Raw genomic sequence first — 22,019 nt, 5'->3', positions numbered from 1 at the left:
CAGTGGCAACCGAGAGGGTTCTGAGTGCAGGGCAGACCTCGGCCTGGAAGCTGATGTCACTTCCGCCCTGCAAAGAGCAGAGGATGCTGGGAGCGGGCACTTAAGCACACAGATTTAAACAGTAAACAGTTCAACCAGACCCTGCTCGACTCAGTGTGTTGCTTTCACTCGTTGCGTATCAGTGCGACCACAATCTTCTGTCAGCCATGGCTCAGCGATGCCCACAACATCATACACGCCAATCTATAGCTGTGCTACAAGTTCATCTACCTTATTCCGTATACTGCGTGCATCCACAGCTTCAGTCCTTTGCCTAGTTTAATGTCAAAACTGTATCACTGAAGCTTAAGAGAATATTTCTGATCGCTTAGAAGATGTTTCATTATTTAATTTTTGGAAATAAACTGTAGTTCCAATGTTGGAAAAAAATATTGGTGTTAGTGTTAAATCAAAGATCCAACTGTTTTTCCTATCTGTATACTTTATAAATCAAATTAATAGCATTAACAGTAGAGGTACAAGTATCAACTAGATTGAAATTCTTAAATACATTTTCAAAACAAAATAGTATTTCCTGTTTATTCCATTTCCAAAATCTCAAAGTATCCAAATTTTTCTGTGATTATTAAAAAACTCAGTGTGGTTTCACTGGAAAGTTAGTTAGTGAAGCATATCACACTTACTGGGGCATAGGCCACAATTAGTCACTCGCCAGAGTCCTCTCCCCTGGGTCAGTTTTTCAAGTTGTCCCCAGGTATAGCCCATCTTTCTTGCCCAGGGATGAGCTCTTAGGAGCTTCTGTTGGCATTTCTGTAGCTCTGTCTTTTTAAAGGGATGGGGTTGCTAGTTCCATAACCAACCCTCCTCCTTTTACAGCTGGGCTTGGGACAGTCCAAAGTTCACTGGAAAGTTACAGTGCACTGTTTACAGTTGTTACTTACTTTTTCTTAAGTGTCCTGGTACTGTTTCTGACTTCCACAGTTTTCTATAGGTGCCAAAGTGAAAGTATTGCTGGAAGGACTGACAATAAATTTAAAGTGATTATTCTTTATACTGGAAGCATCCATGAAAGGGATTTATTTTTTCCTCTCTGTCATATCCATTGAATCTATTACTCTTCTTAGTACCTCAACTTTTCAAGGAATTAAGCATAAAAGCTAAAACAAAAGAGATCTGATGTCCTCATACCTGGTGCTAATGTATTTAAATAATCTTCCGCGTTTTGCATTTCTACAGCTTCTGCCAACTACACCCTTGAAAAAAATGCAATTAAATTTGAAGAAAATGAAGGCACAGTCAATGACTCAAAGATTCAGGCATACATCTCCATATCTGGCATAGAGACCAGTAAGAACTTTTCATGTTAACATAAATTTTGATCTGTTTAGTAAACGAACAAAAGAGACATTCAATGAAAGATTAATTACATTGATTATGGTACAGGTATTATTATTTATAAGATGTTGTAATTATTATTGATGCACCTGTGTCTCTTAAACCTTTGTGATTTTACATGGCAATATAACAGGCAAGGCTGTAAATACCTTTTTATAAACATTGGCACTTCATTTATAATAAGCAAAAAATGTCAATGTTCCTTGTTTATTTTGTCGTATTGCATCTCCAGCCCAATATTTTGTACCAGAATTGTAGTTTGACCTACAATAACAGATAGCAGGAAGATCCATATAATAATATCACTCAAATTACTTCTGGCATAATCAGATTACACTGCTAACCTCCTGCGTATTGTTGGCCCAGAATAAGGTCTATTGAGTGGGAGATATTTGATACACATTACTCCGGGAAGGTGTTGAAAATGCTGGTGGGAGTTTGTTGATGGAAATTTGATGTGGCTGCTCTCTCCACCATCCACCCTCCTGTGTTAACATTGAGCATTGGACATCACAGCACAGAGACACAATTCCTGATTTAAAAAGGGTTGTTTTTGTCTTTGCTGTCCTGGCCTGGATCTAGCCATGGCTTCTTACAGTGCTAAAACTGATAGCTCTACAGCTAGGGTGCACCTATCCCGAACGTCTACTCCAACCAAACTGAGCATGCTGTTCACCCTGAACTTTATTGTGATAGCCAAGGGTGAGCCTCTTTTCTCTTTGAGCTTAACACCTGATAGTCCAAGCCCTAATAAGATTATAAGACACAGCAGAATTAGGCCATTTGGCCCATCAAGTCTGCTCTGCCAATCGATAATGGCTGATTTATTATCACTCTCAATCTCATTCTCCTGCCTTCTTCCCATAGTATTTGAAGCCCTTACTAATCAAGGACCTGCCATCCTCCACTTTAAATATGCCCAATGACTTGGCCTCCACAACCATCTGTGGAAATAAATGCCATAGATTCACCACCCTTGGGCTAAAGAAATACCCTCTCATCTGTTTTAAAGTGACATCCTTCTATCTGAGGCAGTACCCTCAGGTCCTAGACTCCCCACTATTTGAAACATCCTCTCCACATCCACTCTATCTAGGTCTTTCAGTATTTGATAGGTTTCAATAAGATCCCCTCTCATTCTTCTAAACTCCAGTGAGAACAGCCTCGGGTGTTAACCCTAAACTCTAGTCAGGGTTGTACCCTAACCCAACCAGTCACTGCGCTCCCCACAAATATACACATCACATATCTTGGTACTCTCATCGATGATCCTTCTCTACCACCTAATCAATAAAGAAACAAAACCCCATCTTGAGCTCCAGACTAGACCCAGAATGAACATGCTTGAATGAAGTCAAGGTGAAGAGAAAAACCTGGATCCCCATAAAGTCAGGTAATGAAGCAGGATAATGAAGGTGTTGACCAGATCAGAGTGATATCTCCCAGTGAGACTGATGATCTCCCATAGTGAGAACAGTAAGTACAAGAGGGATGGATTTCCCACTGCCCACAAAATGACACACTAACCCCAGTCCTGTTTTACTTTCATCCTGTGTTGCAAGAAGGGACAAAGTCTTGGTTCCATTCAAGACTGCCTTACTAAGGTGCTAGATGACTTTCAGAGGCAGAGTTCTGTACAACATAGAGATAAGCCCACTGTGCTTGTGCCAGACATAATTCCTAACCATATTAATCTCACTTGCTTGCATTATTTCCATATTCAAGTAACTGTTCAGGTGTCTCTTAAATGTTGTTACTGTTTCTGGCCAGAGCAACCCCTCTGATAGATCATTCCAGGTACCATCCTGCCTTTGTGTGAAAAAAATCCCCCTTAAATCTCTTCCTTCTCATTTTAAACCTCTGTCCTCTAGTTTTAATCACTCACACCATGGAAACAGATTATCTATGCTCTCATAATTTTATATATTTCTATTCGTTCACTTCTCAGCTTCCCACAGCGAATACAGACCCAGTTTATTTGAACTCTCTTTATAACTCAAGCCCTCTAATCCAGACAAAATCCTTGTGAATCTTTGCAGCACCCACTCTAAATTATTCACATCCTTCCCTTAGAGTGACAACCAGGCCAATATATGTTTTAAACAATGAAGCCAGTCGTCCCAACTCTTGAGCTCAGTGCTTCAGCCTATGAAGACAAGCATGCCATGCTCCTTCTTGTCAACCTGTCGACATATGCAGCTACTTTCATGGACCTATGTACATGTCAGAGGTTTCACTGTTCAACAACATTCTCCAAGGACCTGCCACACCACAGGTAACAGGCCTCCAGTCAGGCCTCCACTCCCACCTTCTGACTCCTACAACTAAGCCAATTTTGTTTCCAGTAAGCCATCTCACTCTGGATTCCATGTTGTTCGAACTTTCCAGATCTCCCGACCATCTGGGTCCTTGCTAAGGTCACGATCCTGCTTAAAGTCCTTATAGGGCATTGTGTACTACCATACAACTTCCCCCATCAATCATTTTTGTCACACCTTCAAAAAATGCAATCAAATTTGAGAGATTATTTCCCTTGCACAAAGCTATACTATTTCTAATTATGACTTTCGAAATGGAAACAAATCCTGACTCTTAGAATTCCTGGAGTTCCCTGTGGCCTTTCTTAGGTAAGGATATGGAAACTTTTGAGCACAAGGAACAGGAAAAAGTTGGAAAAAAGGCACAATATTAGCTATCCTTCAGCCTTGTTCCTAACAATGATAGAAATTTTTTGTCAGGTCAAATTCCTTCTTCCCATAGCATCCTGGAAACTGCCTAGTCAGCCTCAGGAGATTTTTCCTGAGAGATGTGTTATAGATGAGTTCCCTGAATTCATAGGTCTCTACATCCTTCTCAACAGTAAAGACCTCACTCATTTTCCATGCCTTCACAAACAGATTATCACATTGGTCCTTAAAGAGGCCCCCTCTGTCCCAATTTACTCCTTTATTCTTAGTATTGTTACGTACCCCGTAACTGGGTCACTTACCAGCAAAGATAGAGAGGTCCGTTGAAGTCTGATGGTACTATTTTTTAACAGTATTTATTGATAAAAAGACACAAAATAATATTAATGCAAACATACAGATAATATACCTCGTCAATACTAACTCTAAAAGCGCGGGTATAATAATAATCAATAAGAAACAGCTCTATCGTTGTCTAGGGGATAATGTATTGTCCGATGGAAATATAAAAGTCACTGTCATTCAAGCTGCAGCTCTTTGGGTTTAAGAGAGACGGTTTTAAACTTGCCCAGGTCTTTTATAATGCCAGTCCTTTTGAGTCGGGGGAGTTGATTTCCCCGTTGCTAGCTAAAAGCCGTTTTCCGTGGTTCCAGCCACCAGTCCCAAGCAACGGAACTGAACGCACATGGCCTCCTTCAAATGGCTTCCTGCTATTACGGGATCGCTAGCGTTTCTTCTGGTGCGTCTGAGGGGCTGTTCCTACAGACCCTCTTTTATCCTGACTTGCAGGGTTGTAGATGTCAATCAGGTTGGGGTAATGCAATCTCTTTCTCACCCAGCCCACTTTTGCCTGAGGGCGTTCACGTAGCATAGCATCTCAGTCCACAAATGTGTCTCCAAGAGACAATGGCCATGTCCCGTGGCTTTACATCTCCGGGGAACGAGGCATTCTGCACGTCTCTCTCTCATTTCCTGGGTCCCCTGACCCAACCCAATAGTGATCTTGCGGTTCTCACAAAGGAGGGGGCTGCAGGCATAACAATATGCACAGAATCTTTTAGAGTTCTCCTTTATTTTATTGCCAGAAATACTTCATGCCTTCCTTTGCTCTCCCAATTTCCTTTTTTTGGTGTATATCCACAGACCTTGTACTCCTGAAGGAAATGCCCCAGCAGTCTATACTTTTATCCTGACCAGACCCTCGACATCATCCTCATCATCAGCCAAGGTTCCCTAATCCTTTTCACTCTTCCAGGAATATACCAGGCCTGAACTTTCCCACTTTTAAACACCTCCCACTGCCAGATGTCTCTTTAAAAGTGAAAAGCCTCTTTCAATCAAATTTTACAAGAAGGTGCCTGATGCCATCAAGATTAGCTTCCCTCTAATTTAGGATTTTAATTCAAAGAGCAGTTATATCCTTTTCCATAAAAGTTGAAACAGAGCTCAGGTAACTTCTGATTCTTCTCAAGTGACCAAGTCAGCAATGAAAGACACGATGTTTGACTTAGTAACTTTATTTAACTCTTAACTACTAGAACAAAGAAATTAGTAACTCAACCAGCTCTTAACTAAAACTCTAATTCAACTTCTAACTACATCTACAAATCTAGCGTAATTCAACTAAAATAACAAAACAAGACATATTTATTTGACTTTTCAGTAATAAATCAATCTCAAGGTTGCATTAAATGCATACTAATTCTGATCAGCAATTAGCAATCTGGCTTGTACAGTATATTCTTAACCACTCAGTCTTTAGCTGCTGGGCAGCCCCAACAGTTCGATGAGACATGAAGTGATATCAAGTTCACTAGGCACTGGGCATCATCCACCCTTGGAGAACCTCCAAACATTCCTTGAAACAACCTCACTGTTATACTGTTCAGAGTCTCCCTTATCTCCATTGCAAATCATCTCAGGCAGGTCTACCTGCATTACCAAAGCTTAAAATTGAACTTGAGATATCCATCCTGTCAACATATTGAACCATTTTTATAACTGCTCTAAAAGGGAGATCATAAATTCTGTTTCATCTTACCACAGATCCTAAAGTACTCATCCATTGACACATCAATCACTTATCCAACCTTATTTCCTTAGGGCAGATCTAATGCAACCACTTCTCTCATAGGTTCATCAGAAAACTTTTGTAGACAAGCTTAGCACAAATCTTTTAATACAAAGTCAGTCTTAGTCAATATTACAAAGGTTACAGTGCTATTACAGTGCTATCATGTTTGCTGTTGTGTGCTGGGGCAGCAGGCTGAGGGTAGCAGACACCAACAGAATCAACAAACTCATTTGTAAGGCCAGTGATGTTGTGGGGGTGGAACTGGACTCTCTGACAGTGGTGTCTGAAAAGAGGATGCTGTCCAAGTTGCATACCATCTTGGACAATGACTCCCATTCACTCCATAATGTACTGGTTAGGCACAGGAGTACATTCAGCCAGAGACTCATTCCACCGAGATGTAACACAGAGCGTCATAGGAAGTCATTCCTACCTGTGGCCATCAAACTTTACAACTCCTCCCTCGGAGTGTCAAACACCCTGAGCCAATAGGCTGGTCCTGGACTTATTTCCACTTGGCATGATTAACTTATTATTATTTAATTATTTATGGTTTTATATTGCTATATTTCTTCACTATTCTTGGTTGGTGCAACTGTAATGAAACCCAATTTCCCTCGGGATCAATAAAGTATGTCTGTCTGTCTGTCTGTCTGTTAAAATTAGCTACTATTACATCTCTATTATTCCTACATCTATCTGTGATTTCCTTACATATACACTTATTGGCTACTTTACTAGTTACACTAGTACACCCGCTCATTAATGCAAATATCTAATCAGCCAATCACAGGCAACAACTCAATGCATAAAAACATGCAGATATAGTCAAGAGGTATAGTTGTTGTTGAGGCCAAACAAAAAGGGGGAAAGAAATGTGTTACAAGTGACTTTGACTGTGGAATGATTATTGGTGCCAATCAGGGTGGTTTGAGTATCTAAGAAACTGCTCTCCTGGGATTTTCAGCACAACTATCTCTAGAGTTTACAGCGAATAGTGTGAGAAACAAAAAACATCCAGTGAGTGGCAGTTCTGTGGATGAGTATGCTTTGTTAATGAGAGTGGTCAGAGGAGATTAGCCAGACTTGTTCAACAATGGTGTGCAGAAGAGCATCTCTAAATGCACAGCACATCAAACCTTGAAGTGGATGGCCTGCAGCAGCAGAAGACCATGAACATAGTCAGTGGCCAATGAGTCTATTTCCTTCATCTCCTAATTATTTGGGAGCCTTTTAATAGTTTTATTTCTAAATTCTATGCATATGGAATTCTTGCACATCCTCTCCTGGGATACCCACTCTAAGTACTCTTAGAGAGTGCAAAGGAGATTTACAAGGATGTTGCCTGAATTGGAGGGTGTACTTTATGAGAATAGATTGAGTGAACTCAGCCTTTTCTCCTTGGCATGACGGAGGATGAGAGGTAACCTGATAGAGGTGTATAAGATAATGAGAGGCATTGATTGTGTGGATAGTCAGAGGCTTTTCCCAGGGCTGAAATGGCTAACATGAGGGTGCATAGTTTTAAGGTGCTTGGAAATAGGTTTCGAGGGGATGTCAGTGGTAAGCTCTTTACACAGAGAGTGATGGGTGCGTGGAATGCACTGCTGCTGGCGGTGGTGGAAGCAGATACGATAGGGTCTTTTAAGAGCCTCTTAGATAGGTGCATGGAGCTTAGAAAAACAGAGGGCTATGTGCTAGGGAAAGTCTAGGCTGTCTCTAGAGTAGGTTACTTGGTCGGCACAACATTGCGAGCCGAAGGGCCTATAATGTGCTGTAAATTTCTATGTTCTATGTACTCTGGCCCTGATGAAGGGTCTCGGCCTGAAATACCAACTATTTACTCTTTCACATAGCTGTTGTCTGGCTTGCTGAGTTCCTCCAGCATTTTGTGTGCATTGCCACTCTAAGTCCTCTGCTGTGCTGTTCTCCTTAATCAATAATGTGATTTCCCCTCTTGCCTCCACTTCTAAAATTCTGGAAGCATATCTTCCTCAGAATGCTGAGCTGAGCTGAGCTCATGGGGAAACTGTAATAACCACCACAGTCCCACATGGTGATCTATAGAACATAGAATAGTACAGCACATCACAGGCCCTTCAGCCCACAATGTTGTACCAACCCTCAAACCATGCCTCTCATATAACCCCCCACCTTAAATTCCTCCATATACCTATCTAGTCATCTCTTAAACTTCACTAGTGTATCTGCCTCCACCACTGACTCAGGCAGTGCATTCCACGCACCAACCACTCTCTGAGTGAAAAACCTTCCTCTAATATCCCCCTTGAACTTCCCTCCCCTTACCTTAAAGCCATGTCCTCTTGTACTGAGCAGTGGTGCCCTGGGGAAGAGGCGCTGGCTGTCCACTCTGTCTATTCCTCTTAATATCTTGTACACCTATATCATGTCTCCTCTCATCCTCCTTCTCTCCAGAGAGTAAAGCCCTAGCTCCCTTAATCTCTGATCATAATCCATACTCTCTAAACCAGGCAGCATCCTGGTAAATCTCCTCTGTACCCTTTCCAATGCTTCCACATCTTTCCTATACTTTAAGTTCATCTGAGCTCCCCATAAGATATTCTGCAGTTTAGCCTGTCAGATCTTCCACACCTCATGTCCTGCCCACTGGACTTATTTATCTTTGTCGCAAAATGAATCTCAATGCGCCAAGTAGCAGAAGGTATCCCACCTGCACCAGTTTTTCAAACACACATTCATTTGCTTTCACGTCCTGTCCTTACCCTCTCCAGCACAAGGACTAATCCTGAGATTACAACCATAGAGCTTCTGCTTTATTAATCATCTGCCTGTTCCCTGTATTCACTTTGCAGGACTTTATCTCTCTTCCTGCACACTCCCACTAATTGAGCCTCAACTACAATGCAAGTTAAAATCAAGGAAGAAAATTAAAACTTGCGCTATTCACTAAAATTTGCAAAGTGCCATTCTATGGCTGGAAAAAGCTCAGATGTTAAATCTCTATTTATGCAGTCTCTGATTTTTTAGAAATCCTGGTATTTCAACGTCTTACTTACATGGCTCTGATTCCTACACTAAATTTAGTATATCATCAGAGATTTACTATCTTTTTTTCTAGCCACAAGACACCACTTTTCCTGCACCTCTTTCAACTCACCATGGCCCTTTTGCTGTACACCTATTAACTCGGGGGGGTTGGGGGGGCTGCTGTTCCAGTACAGTCTCTAAAATCACTAGGGGCCCAGCCCATGCTCCTTTTAAATCACTTAATGCCATAATTCTCAGATTTCTTTTAACCTCACTGGAAACATTGTAAAACAATTTGTCACTTTAAAGAAAGAGTGAATTGAATGTGCATTGAGTAGCAAAAGAACCTAATATGCAGAAAATCTGCCAGTTTGGCATCAATGAAGTGTTTTGTTATACTTACATAAAAAACCTACAGCAGAATACAGGCCCTTCGGCCCACAAAGCTGTGCCGAGCATGTCCTTACCTTAGAACTACCTAGACATTTGATTGCTTGTACTGAGTATTGTGAATGTTTTCTGCTTTTAATATAAATTATGTTTAAAGTTAAACTTGATCTGTATGATGTTGATTATTAATTGCAATTTCTCAATCTTCTTTATTTTCTATCCTTAATTTAGAGAATAACGGTCGCATTGGATTTGTTCTCTATGACGAAGCCACATTCTTTCCAGTTCCTAAAAGGACAGGCAGTACAGTTCTGAGGACACAAGTAATAGCCGCCTCTGTCCCTAATCCTAATACCGATATCAAAGCAACAGTAAAATTAAGGAAAGCGGTAAGAAAATTCAAAATAACGGGTAGACGTACAAAAAAACAAGCGGGGTGGGTAGAGCTGCATAGGTCGTGCCATTCCTCTAAATTCACAATGAACGCTTCAAATACAAAAGAAAACCTTGAATTAGAAATTGGACTAGATAGGGGTGGAATGGTGGTGTAGTGGTTAGCCAGCAACATGGGTTGTCCTGTTCCAGTCGCATAAAATCAGTCTCAGAAAATAAACTCAGCCTCGTAAAATCTGTAAGGAGTTTGTGTGGTCTCCTCATGACCACATGGGTTTCCTCCAGGTGATCTGGTTTCCTCCGACTTTCCTACAACATATGGAATAGTAGGATAAATGGTCACATGGTTGTAATTAGGCACTATAGTCTTGATGGACCAGAATAGCCTGTTACCTTGTTGCATCTCTACATAAAATAAAAATTTGTCGGCCCTATGATATGTTGGAAAAACAAATGTTAAAAATTGGGTTAATGTGGCATTAAACATGGTACCCCATGCAAGGCTTATTGAGAAAGTAAGGAGGCATGGGATCCAAGGGGACATTGCTTTGTGGATCCAGAACTGGCTTGCACACAGAAGACAAAGAGTGGTTGCAGACGGGTCATATTCTGCATGGAGATTGGTCACCAGTCGTGTGCCCCAGGGATCTGTTCTGGGACCCTTACTCTTTGTGATTTTTATAAGTTACCTGGATGAGGAAGTGGAGGGATGGATTAGTAAGTTTGCTGATGACACTAAGGTTGGAGGTGTTGTGGATAGTGTGGAGGGCTGTCAGAGGTTACAGCGGGACATTGATAGGATGCAAAACTGGGCTGAGAAGTCACAGATGGAGTTCAACCCGGATAAGTGTGAAGTGGTTCATTTTGGTAGGTCAAATATGATGGCAGAATATAGTATTAATGGTAAGACACTTGTCAGTATGGAGGATCAGAGCAATCTTGGGGTCCGAGTCGAAGGGACGCTCAAAGCAACTGTGCAGGTTGACTCAGTGATTAAGAAGGTGTACTGTGTATTGGCCTTCATCAATCGTGGAATTGAGTTTAGGAGCAGAGAGGTAATGTTGCAGCTATATAGGACCCTTGTCAGACCCCACTTGGAGTACTGTGCTCAGTTTTGGTCGCCTCACTACAGAAAGGATGTGGAAGCCATAGAAAGGGTTCAGAGGAGATTTACAAGGATGTTGCCTGGATTGGGGAGCATGACTTATGAGGATAGGTTGAGTGAACTTGGCCTTTTCTCCTTGGAGCGACGGAGCATGAGATGTGACCTGATAGAGGTGTATAAGATGTTGAGAGGTGTTGATCATGTGGATAATCAGAGGCTTTTTCCCAGGGCTGAAATGGTTACCACAAGAGGTTTAAGGTGCTGGGGAGTAGGTATAGAGGAGATGTCAGGGGTAAGTTTTTTTACTCAGAGAGTGGCGAGTGCGTGGAATGGGCTGCCGGCAAAGGTGGTGAAGACGGATACAATAGAGTCTTTTAAGAGACTTCTGGATAGGTACGTGGAGCTTAGAAAAATAGAGGGCTAAGTAAGCCTAGTAATTTCTAGGGTAGGGACATGTTCGGCACAACCTACTTTGTATATTGTAGGTTTTCTATGTTTCTAAGTAATTTTGTCTTTGTCTCTGAAAGTGATAATGTCACTATTTAATCTCATATGGTTTATTTTGGAGCAACATTTCTTGTTCTCTAACATCAGTGTCTATTCACCCAAATGAAGCCAATGAAATGCAGTTCCCAAGATTTGTCTTCAATGATATTTTCCAACACATTGGTCCAAAGAACAAATAAATTCTTCTCAGGCTTCCAGCTGGGTACAAGTATTGATTATAACCGACATTTCGATGACAAACTCTGCCTGCTTCATCGGGGATGGCAGAGTTTGCCATCAAAATGTAGGTTATAATCGATATCTGTATTTGGTTGGAACCCCGTGAAGAGTTTATTCATCGTACATGCCAGGAAAACACTTGATCTTTGGTCCAAAGAATTTTATATGCTGTTACAAACACAAAATGCTGGCAGAACTCAGCAGGCCAGACAGTCAACCCTCCTGATGAAGGGTTTCGGCCAGAAACGTCGTCACTACCTCCTCCCATAGATGCTGTCTGGCCTGCTGAGTTCTGCCAGCATTTTGTGTTTGTATTTATTTCCAGCATCTGCAGATTCACTGGTGTTGCCTTTATATGCTGTTAACTTGCAGAAGAACTTTAATGATTTTTATTATTAATGATGAAAATGCGAATGATATTAAAGGTTTGGTTCAGCATCTGCAACGTGGACCTCATTCCCAACCAAGGTATTTGTACTTAAGTCTTTTGAGTCATTTGAACTCCAAACCAATTGAATCGGGGTCAGGAATACAACAAGCTGTGCCAATAAATCGACATTATTGCGAAGTTAATATACATCACTCTACACGTTCACAGCCTACTTTGCACAATCACAAACTGCCGGATGAACTCAGCAGGTCAGGCAGAATCTATGAAAATGAATAAACAGCTAACATTTTGAGCCGAGACCCTTCATCAGGGCTGGAAAGGAAGAGGGCAAAAACCAGAACAAAAATGTGAGGGAGGGGAAGGAGAACAAGTTAGAAGCAAGGTGGGTGGGGAAGCCAGCCAGTGGTGTAGTGGCACCTGCACCAGACTTCAAGGCAGGTGATCCCGGGTTTGAATCTGACCAGCTCCTTGCACGCTTTCCTTCTGTGCTGGGTTCAGTGTCGAGCCAGCATTTTATTCTCATAGAAAACAGACAAAATGCTAAAAAACCACAAGGTTGTGCCCAATGTGCCACAAGGTGTGGAAAGGAACAAGGTGGGTGGGAAAGGTAAGGACTGGAAAGAAGGAATCTAATAGGAGATGACAGTGGACTTTTGGAGAAAGGGAAGGAGAGACACCAGTGGGAGGTTTTAGGCAGGTGGGGAGATAAAGAAAGAGACCAGAGTTGGAAATGGAAGAAGAGGGAAGGGGCAGGGAAAAAGAAAAGAAGACAAAAAATTGCCAGAAGGAGAAATCAATGCTCATGCCATCAGGCTACTTGGACAGAATATGAGGTGTTGCTTATCCAACCTGAGAATGGCCTCACCATGGCAGAACAGGACTGGGGCATGTCGGAATGGGAATGGGGATAGGAATTAAAATTGGCCACTGGGAAATTCTGATTTTGGTGGATAGAGCAGAGGTGCCCGATAAAGCAAACCCTCAATATAGATTTGGTCTCACCAATGTAGAGAAGGCTGCTTTAGGAGGACCAGATGCAATAGATGATCCCAACATATATTTATCTTCATATATATGCCTATCAGTGATAAGAGGCATTGATTGTGTGGATAGTCAGAGGCTTTTTCCCTGGGCTGAAATGACTAACATGAGGGGACACAGTTTTAAGGTGCTTGGAAGAAGGTACAGAGGGGATGTCAGGGGTAAGTTTTTTATGCAGAGAGTGGTGAGTGCTGGAATGTGCTGCCAGTGACTGTGATGGAGGCAAAAACAATAGGGTCTTTTAAGAGGCTCCTGGATAGGTACATGGAGCTTAGAAAAATAGACGGCTATGGATAACCCTAGGTAATTTTGAAAGTAAGTACATGTTTGGCACAGCATTGTGGGCCAAAGGACCTGTATTGTGCTGTAGGTTTTGTACTATGTTTCTATATTTCTATATTTTGCATACTGGACACTCCACACTAGTGAAGTGTCCATCTTCAAACACTTTATTACAAACAATGCTGCTTCCCAATGTCTATTGGTTCAGAGCCACCATTCCTTTGCCCCGATGACATGGGTTTTCAAAGAACATCATCAAGACGCTGCAGACCAATGAGGGCCATTTCAACCTCTCTCTCCACTTCTTAGCATGCAATCCACTCCTGGTGATAATTTGACTAAATGTGCACTGTGAATTTATTTTTTTGAAAGGAGACTTTGACTGTGTTTGATAATTATCTTCAAATCAATTTTTTTTAATTAAATAACATTTTTTTCTTTTTGAATTTCTTCCTTTCTTTATAGTTGCCAAAATGCTTGATCTTTTAAAAGAGATTGGGTGAAATTAATAAGCAGACACCTTGTAAATGGATAAATTGGAATTGAATCATTCTGTTAGAGTATAATAGATAATTTTTGTGACCAATATTAAAATTACTTCCCAGGTTATGTTGGCTAAAATAAAGGGAATTTATATTTCAGGAGATATTACAGAAAAGCCTTCTCTAGGTCTGAACACCATTTTATTTTCTCTTCACAGGTGCTAAATGATGGATTCTATTTCGCTAATCATGAATGTGTGTTTTGGAATTACAGCATTTATGACTGGAGTACAAATGGATGTAAACTAGAAAATCATAATAACTTATATTTTACATGTAATTGTAGTCATCTAACTAACTTCGCAGTTCTCATGGTAAGATATAATGAACTTAGTCTTTATTTTGGATGATAAGATAAAAGCAGTGATAATATCCTTGCAGGAAAATTTGCTGGTGCTAGTTAAAACTGGAATAACTGGGGCTGGGACACTGAGCAGGAGCTGGTCATGGGTAAAGCAGTATCCATTGAGACCAATCTTGTAATCAGGATAGTCAAGGGCACAGTAAAGGCAGTGAAGGAATACTCCATTAAACTACGTTTATTTCAAAGTACAAGGCTTAACAGAGAAGGCGGACAAACTCAAAGCACAAATTGTCTTTATGGATTGGGGTGTTATAGCCATTAAAAAAAAGCATGACTGGGAGAAGGGCAGACAGGCAACTCAATATTCCAGAATACAGATACTCAGGTACAGGCATACACTCATGAAAAAAATAACAGCTATGCTTTGATGACATTCTGGGCGATGGTCTAATTAGGCCTTATGGGTAGAACTTAGGAACAAGGAGAGGAGTGTCACTCAAGTGGGGCTGTAACATTGATGCACCATCGATAACTCACACTGAGACTTAGGAAGCGAGTTATCGGCTTTTATTGACTGGAAGAATAAACAGCACTACATCCTGGGGAAAATGAGGGAGAGCAGCAGCCCACAGTCGCCTTTATACAGGGGTCTGTGGGAGGAGCCACAGGAGCAGTCAGCAGGGTCTGTGGGAGGAGCCACAGGAGCAGTCAGACAGGTATATCTAGTTCACCACAAACATGGACCCTCAAAATGGTCAGCAGGAATGGGGATTTTATGTGCTCACAGTTGTAAGAATAAGAGGGTTGTATTAGAAAGAAGATAGAATGTAGAACAGAACAGTTGCACACAATGTTGTGTTGACCTTTAACCTACTACAAAATCCATCTAACCCTTCCCGCACACGTGACACTCCGTTTTTCTTTTATCCATGTGCTTATCTAAGAGTCTCTTAAGTGTCACTGATGTACCTACCTCTATCACTACCTCTGGTGGGGCGTATCACATGCTTCCACTCTCTGTGTAAAAAAGCATTCCTCTGACATAGCCACTATACTTTCCTCCAGTCGCCTTAAAATTATGTCCTCGCTAACCCACCATTCCGCTTCTTCATATGAATTATTTACAAACATCACAAAGAAAAGAACAAATCCCTCTGGAATGCCACTGGTCTCCAACCTCCAGTCAGAATATACTCCAGCTTCTTCCTGGCTATCTTATAACTCAAGAGCTTTCTCTGATCCTTGCTTCCTACATCTTAATGTTCCACTTCTCTTGACAATCATGGTGCTTTCACCTTACCACCCCTTACCTGTCTCAATGGGACAAGCCTATCCAGAACCCCATGCATGTGCTCCCTAAACACCCTCCACATTTCTGTTGCGCATTTGGTAATTTACGGTCCCAAGTTCCTGCCCAATAGCATCATAATATATACCTTCTCCCAATTAGATACTTCCCCATCATCTGCTCCTATCCCTGCCCAATGCTATAGTAAAGGTCTGGAGATTGTGGTTGCTGTTTCCGAATTGCTCACTCATCAAGAGCGACCACGTTCATTGCCTGGTACTTGATCCAATATGGCCTCTCCTCTAGTCCGCCTGTCCACATATTATGTCAGGAATCCTTCCTGGACACACCTAACAATTTCTGCTGCATCTAAACCTTTGGCACTAAATTGGGAGGGGGGGGGGCAATCAATATTAGGGAAGTTAAAGTCAGCTACGATAGCAGCCATTGTAACTATCTGTCACAAAATGTGAAGACTTCACAATATTTTTTATCAAAAAGATTATTTCCATTAGGGAGAGTATAGCTACAGATACCGGTAACCTTTACTGCCATCCCTGTAAAATGACAGCAACTATGTTAAAATTAACAAGTATTTCTGAATCAAAACTCAATAAGATTGTAACAAAGAATAAACTGTCTACTTGCTGTCTCAACCCTGTCCCTACTGCACTTTTAAGGACACTTTTAATATTGTTATCAATTCTGTTAGGAAAATTATTAACACATCCCTTGCAACTCAAGTATTTCCAGATGACTTCAAAACTGCAACTGTGAAACCCCCTACTTAAAAATCCAAACATTGATAGTGAGGTGCTAGCTAACTATATACCAATATCAAATCTCCCCTTCCTGGGTAAGTTTCTTAAAGTCATTTTGAATTAACTCAACCACTTTCTGAATGACAACAATATTCTGAAAGAGTTTCAGTTGGATTTTAGTGAAAACCACAGCATGGAGATAGCCTTTACCAAAATGGTCAGTGACCTTGGGATCAACATTAATGCCCACAGAGGCTAAGTTCTAATTCTTCTAGATCTAAGTGCTGCCTTCGACACAAATAATCACAACATTCTCCTAAACTGCCTTCAGAATTGGGATGGCCTTTCTGGTAATGTTCCTAATTGGTTTCGTTCATATATCTTAGAGAGAAATTTTTTTGTCTGTTTTGGAGACCAATTTTTTAAGAGTTACAACATAACTTTTCCTCAGGAAAGTTGTCTTGGTCCACTACTCTTCTCTTTCTACATGCTGTCCTTAGGAGACATCATTGGGGAGCATAAACCTGATCTCCACAGTTGACACAATTGCATGTCTTGGTTGAGTCTGATGATGATAACACTTTATCTTCTGACTTCTGGTATGGCTGCAATTTTTAAAAAAAGATGAGCAACAATTTCCTAAAACTAAATGAAGATAAAACTGAAATAGTTCTGGTTGTTCCCAAAGCCAAAAAAAAATAAACTTCTTGACTAACTTGGGAATTTGACTCTCCTTGTAAAATCAGAAGGATCAAGCCTGGGTGTTATCCTTGATTCAGGTTTGAATTTTAAGTCCCACATAAAAGAAATGACCAGAGCAGCATTTTCTGCATTTACTGTAAGAAGTTGCAAAGACACGCTTGTTTCCATCACATAATGATGCTCAAAAATTAATTCAACACCTTTATATCGAATAGACTAGATTACTGCAATGCACTTTTTACTGGGTTTCTAAAGCAATCTATCAACTCAACTCATTCTGTCAATCTATCAACTTCAACTCATTCAGAACACTGTTGTTAGACTTTTAACCAAAACCAGGATGAGGGAACAGATCACTCCTGTACTAGCTTCACTGTATTAGTTTCTTCTATCTTTTAAAATTGATTTTAAAGTTCTATTTCTTATTTTAAAGCTCTTAATATTCTGGGACCAGAGTACATCACAGATTTTGTTTTATAATTTTGCTCAAGATCTCAGGTCTTCTTCCACTGGTCTCTTAAATTTAAACAACCTCCCTCAAAAGAGTATTGGCAGGTCAGCTTTTTTTGAACTACACTCCTAAAACTATAGGGGATGCAAACTCATTTGACACTTCTACATGCAAGCTCAAAATCTATATATTTAACCTTACTTTTAATAAATTATTTTATTTTCAATTTTGTACTTTTATCCCAGTATAAAACACTTTGAATTACATCATCTGTATGAAAAGTACTCTATAAATCAGAATGTGAAATAAAGTTAATAATAATAATTATTATCGTTATGTTTCCAAGATCCACCCAGGAACTTGAAACTGCTCACCCTTTCCACTTCTGATCCCTCTTTGATGACTGGTGTGTGTTCCTTCAAATTCCCCTTTTCCAAGTCCTCAATCAATTCCTTGGTCTCACTAATATTGAATGCAAGGTTGTTGTTGTGATACTACTCAACCAATTGATTTATCTCAGTCCTGTATGCCTCCTTGTCACTATCTGAAGTTCTGCTAACAATAGTTGTGTCATCAGCAAATTTATAGATGGAGTTTGAGCTGTGCTTAGCCATACAATCATGGGTGTGGTTAGAGTGGAGCAGAGCTAAACGCACATTCTTCAGTGTGCCAATATTGATTATCAGTGAGAACAAGATATTATTTCCAATCTGCACAAACTGTGGTCTTCTGATGAGGAAATCAAGGATCCATTTGCAGACAGAGGTACAGATGCACAGGTTTTGGAGTTTGTTGATTAGGAGTGAGGGTATCATTGTGTAGAATGCTGAGCTGAAGTCAATCAGCAGCAGGCTGACATAGGTATTACTATTGTCCAGATGATCCAAGGCCAAGTGGAGGGCCAGTGAGATTGCATCCACTATAGACCTTCTGTGGTGATAGGTAAATTGCAATGGGTCCAGGTCCTTGCTCAGGCAGGAATTGGTTCAAGCATGACAGTGAGAATAGGAATAGGATGAGGTGGAGGATAAATGCGTGGCTGAGGGATTGGAGCAGGGGGCAGGGATTCAGATTTCTGGATCACTGAGACCTCTTTTGGGGCAGGTGTGACCTGTACAAAGGGACGGGTTGCACTTGAATCCCAGGGGGACCAATATCCTAGTGGGGAGGTTTGCTAAGGCTACTGGGGAGAGTTTAAACTAGAATTGTTGGGGGGTGGGAACCGAACTGAAGAGACTGGGGAAGAGGAGGTTAGCTCACAAATAGAGAAAGCTTGTAGACAGTGCAAGAGAGAGGATAGGCAGGTGATAGAGAAGGGACGCACTCAGACCGAATGCTTGAGTCGTGTCTATTTTAATGCAAGGAGTGTTGTGAACAAAACGGATAAGCTTAGAACGTGGATCAGTACTTGGAGATATGATGTGGTGGCCATTACAGAGACTTGGATGACTCAGGGACAGGATTGGTTACTTCTAGTGCCAGATTTTAGATGTTTCAGAAAGGACAGGGAGGGTGGCAAAAGAGGTGGGGGCATGGCACTGTTGCTCAGAGGTAGATTCATGGCTGCAGGAAAGGTGGACGCCATGGAGGGATTGTCTAAGGAGTCTCTGTTGGTGGAGGTTAGGAACAGGAAGGGGTGAATAACTTTACTGGGTGTTTTTTATAGGCCGCCCAATAGTAACAGGGATATTGAGGAGTAGATAGGGAAACAGATCCTGGAAAGGTGTGATAATAACAGAGTTTTTGTGATGGGAGATTTTAATTTCCCAAATATCGATTGGCATCTCCCTACAGCAAAGGGTTTAGATGGGGTGGAGTTTATTAGGTGTCTTCAGGAAGGTTTCTTGGCACAATATGTAGATAAGCCTACAAGAGGAGAGGCTGTACTTGATCTGGTATTGGGAAATGAACCTGGTCAGGTGTCAGATCTCTCAGTGGGAGAGCATTTTGGAGATAGTGATCATAATTTTATCTCCTTTACAATAGCATTGGAGAGAGATAGCAACAGACAAGTTAGAAAAGCATTTAATTGGAGTAAGAGGAATTATGAGGCTATCAAGCAGGAAATTAGAAGCTTAAATTGGAAACAGATATTCTCAGGGAAAAGTACGGAAGAAATGTGGCAAATATTCAGTGATATTTGTGTAGAGTTCTGTATAGGTATGTTAAAATGAGACAGGGAAGTTATGGCAGGGTACAGGAACTGTGATGTATAAAGGCTGTAATAAATCTAGTCAAGAAGAAATGAAAAGCTTACAAAAGGTTCAGAAAGCTTGGTAATGTTAGAGATCTAGAAGATTATAAGGCTACTAGGAAGGAGCTTAAGAAGGAAATTAGGAGAGCCAGAAGGGGCCATGAGAAGGCCTTGGCAGGCAGAATTAACGAAAACCCCAAGGCATTCTACAAGTATGTGAAGAGCAAGAGGATAAGATGTGAAAGAATAGGACCTATCAAGTGTGACAGTGGGAAAGTGTGTATGGAACTGAAGGAAATAGCAGAGGTACTTAATGAATACTTTACTTCAGTATTCACTATGGAAAAAGATCTAAGTGATTGTAGTGATGACTTGCAGCAGATTGAAAAGCTTGAGCATGTAGATATTAAGAAAGAGGATGTGCTGGAGCTTTTGGAAAGCATCAAGTTGGATAAGTCAACGGGACCAGATGAGATGTACCCCAGGCTACTGTGGGAGGTGAAGGAGAAGATTACTGAGCCTCTGGCAATGATCTTTGCATCATCAAAGGTGACAGGAGAGGTTCCAGAGGATTGGAGGGTTGTGGATGTTGTTCCTTTATTCAAGAGAGGGAGTAGAAATAGCCCAGGAAATTATAGATCAATGAATCTTACTTCAGTGGTTGGTAACTTGATGGAGAAGATCCTGAGAGGCAGGATTTATGAACATTTGGAGAGCTATAATATGATTAGGAGTAGTCAGCATGGCTCTGTCAAGGGCAGATCATGCCTTATGAGCCTAATTGAATTTTTTGAGGATGTGACTAAACACATTGATGAAGGAAGAGCAGTAGATGTAGTGTATATGGATTTCAGCAAGGCATTTGATAAGGTACCCCATGCAAGGCTTATTGAGAAAGTAAGGAGGCATGGGATCCAAAGGGACATTGCTTTGTGGATCCAGAACTGGCTTGCTCACAGAAGGCAAAAAGTGGTTGTAGACGGGTCATATTCTGCATGGAGGTCAGTCACCAGTGGTGTGCCTCAGGGATCTGTTCTGGGACCCTTACTCTTCGTGATTTTTATAAATGACCTGGATGAGGAAGTGCAGGGATGGGTTAGTATGTTTGCTGATGACACAAAGGTTGGAGGTGTTGTGGATAGTGCGGAGGGCTGTCAGAGGTTACAGTGGGACATTGATAGGATGCAAAACTGGGCTGAGAATTGTCAGATGGAGTTATATCCAGATAAGTGTGAAGTGGTTCATTTTGGTAGGTCAAATATGATGGCAGGATATAGTATTAATGGTAAGACTGTTAGCAATGTGGAGGATCAGAGAAATCTTGGGGTCCGAGTCCATAGGACATTCAAAGCAGCTGTGCAGGTTGACTCAGTGATTAAGAAGGTGTACGGTGTATTGGCCTTCATCAATCGTGGAATTGAGTTTAGGAGCCGAGTGGTAATGTTGCAGCTATATAGGGCCCTGGTCAGACCCCACTTGGAGTATTGTGCTCAGTTCTGGTTACCTCACTACAGGAAGGATGTGGAAGCCATAGAAAGAATGCAGAGGAGATTTACAAGGATGTTTCCTGGATTAGGCAGCATGCCTTATGAGAATAGGTTGAGTGAACTCGGCCTTTTCTCTTTGGAGCAAAGGAGGATGAGAGGTGACCTGATAGAGGTGTACAAGATGATGAGAGGCATTGATCATGTGGATAGTCAGAGTCTTTTTCCCAGGGCTGAAATGGTTGTCACAATAGGACAAAGGTTTAAGGTGCTGGGGAGTAGGTGCAGAGGAGATGTCACGGGTAAGTTTTTTACTCAGAGAGTAGTGAGTGCATGCAATGGGCTGCTGGCAACGGTGGTGGAGGTGGATACGATAGGGTCTTTTAAGAGGCTTTTTGATAGGTACATGGAACTTAGTAAAATAGAGGGCCATAGGTAAGCTGAGTAATTTCTGAGGTAGGGTAATTTCGGCACAACTTTGTGGGCTGAAGGGCCCGTATTGTTCTGTAGGTTTTTTATGTTTCTATGTTTCTAACCTCTCAAAGCACTTTATCACTGTAGATATGAGTGCCACTGGGCAATAGTCATTGAGGCAGATCAACCTGCTCTTCTCAGGCACTGGTGTGATTGTCCCCCTTTTGAAGCAGGTGGAAACATTGGCTGCAGCAGTGAGGGATTGAAGATGTCCTTGAACCACACAAAATCAAAATTCAAATAGTTAAACAAAATGTTACCTGTCAGTGGGGTTCTTACAACAATAACCACTAGCCTGGAAGTCAAGACAGGGAACCTTGGTGAGG

At 41.3% G+C, this 22,019-nt stretch overlaps 1 protein-coding gene across 1 annotated transcript in view; it reads left to right on the top strand.

Moving 5' to 3' along the window:
* The window catches only part of LOC140724597 (uncharacterized), a 91,239-nt gene that overhangs the window by 38,764 nt on the left and 30,456 nt on the right, over positions 1-22,019 (top strand). The window contains exons 8-10 of the mRNA XM_073039022.1: positions 1,237-1,347; positions 9,787-9,944; positions 14,194-14,349. Of these exons, the coding sequence (XP_072895123.1) occupies positions 1,237-1,347; positions 9,787-9,944; positions 14,194-14,349 (425 nt within the window). The remainder of the gene's footprint in view (positions 1-1,236; positions 1,348-9,786; positions 9,945-14,193; positions 14,350-22,019) is intronic.

This window comes from Hemitrygon akajei, chromosome 3 (genome assembly GCF_048418815.1).
Source record: "Hemitrygon akajei chromosome 3, sHemAka1.3, whole genome shotgun sequence".
In the NCBI taxonomy this organism is placed as follows: Eukaryota; Metazoa; Chordata; class Chondrichthyes; order Myliobatiformes; family Dasyatidae; genus Hemitrygon; species Hemitrygon akajei.
This window is presented reverse-complemented; position numbering and strand designations above follow the sequence as displayed.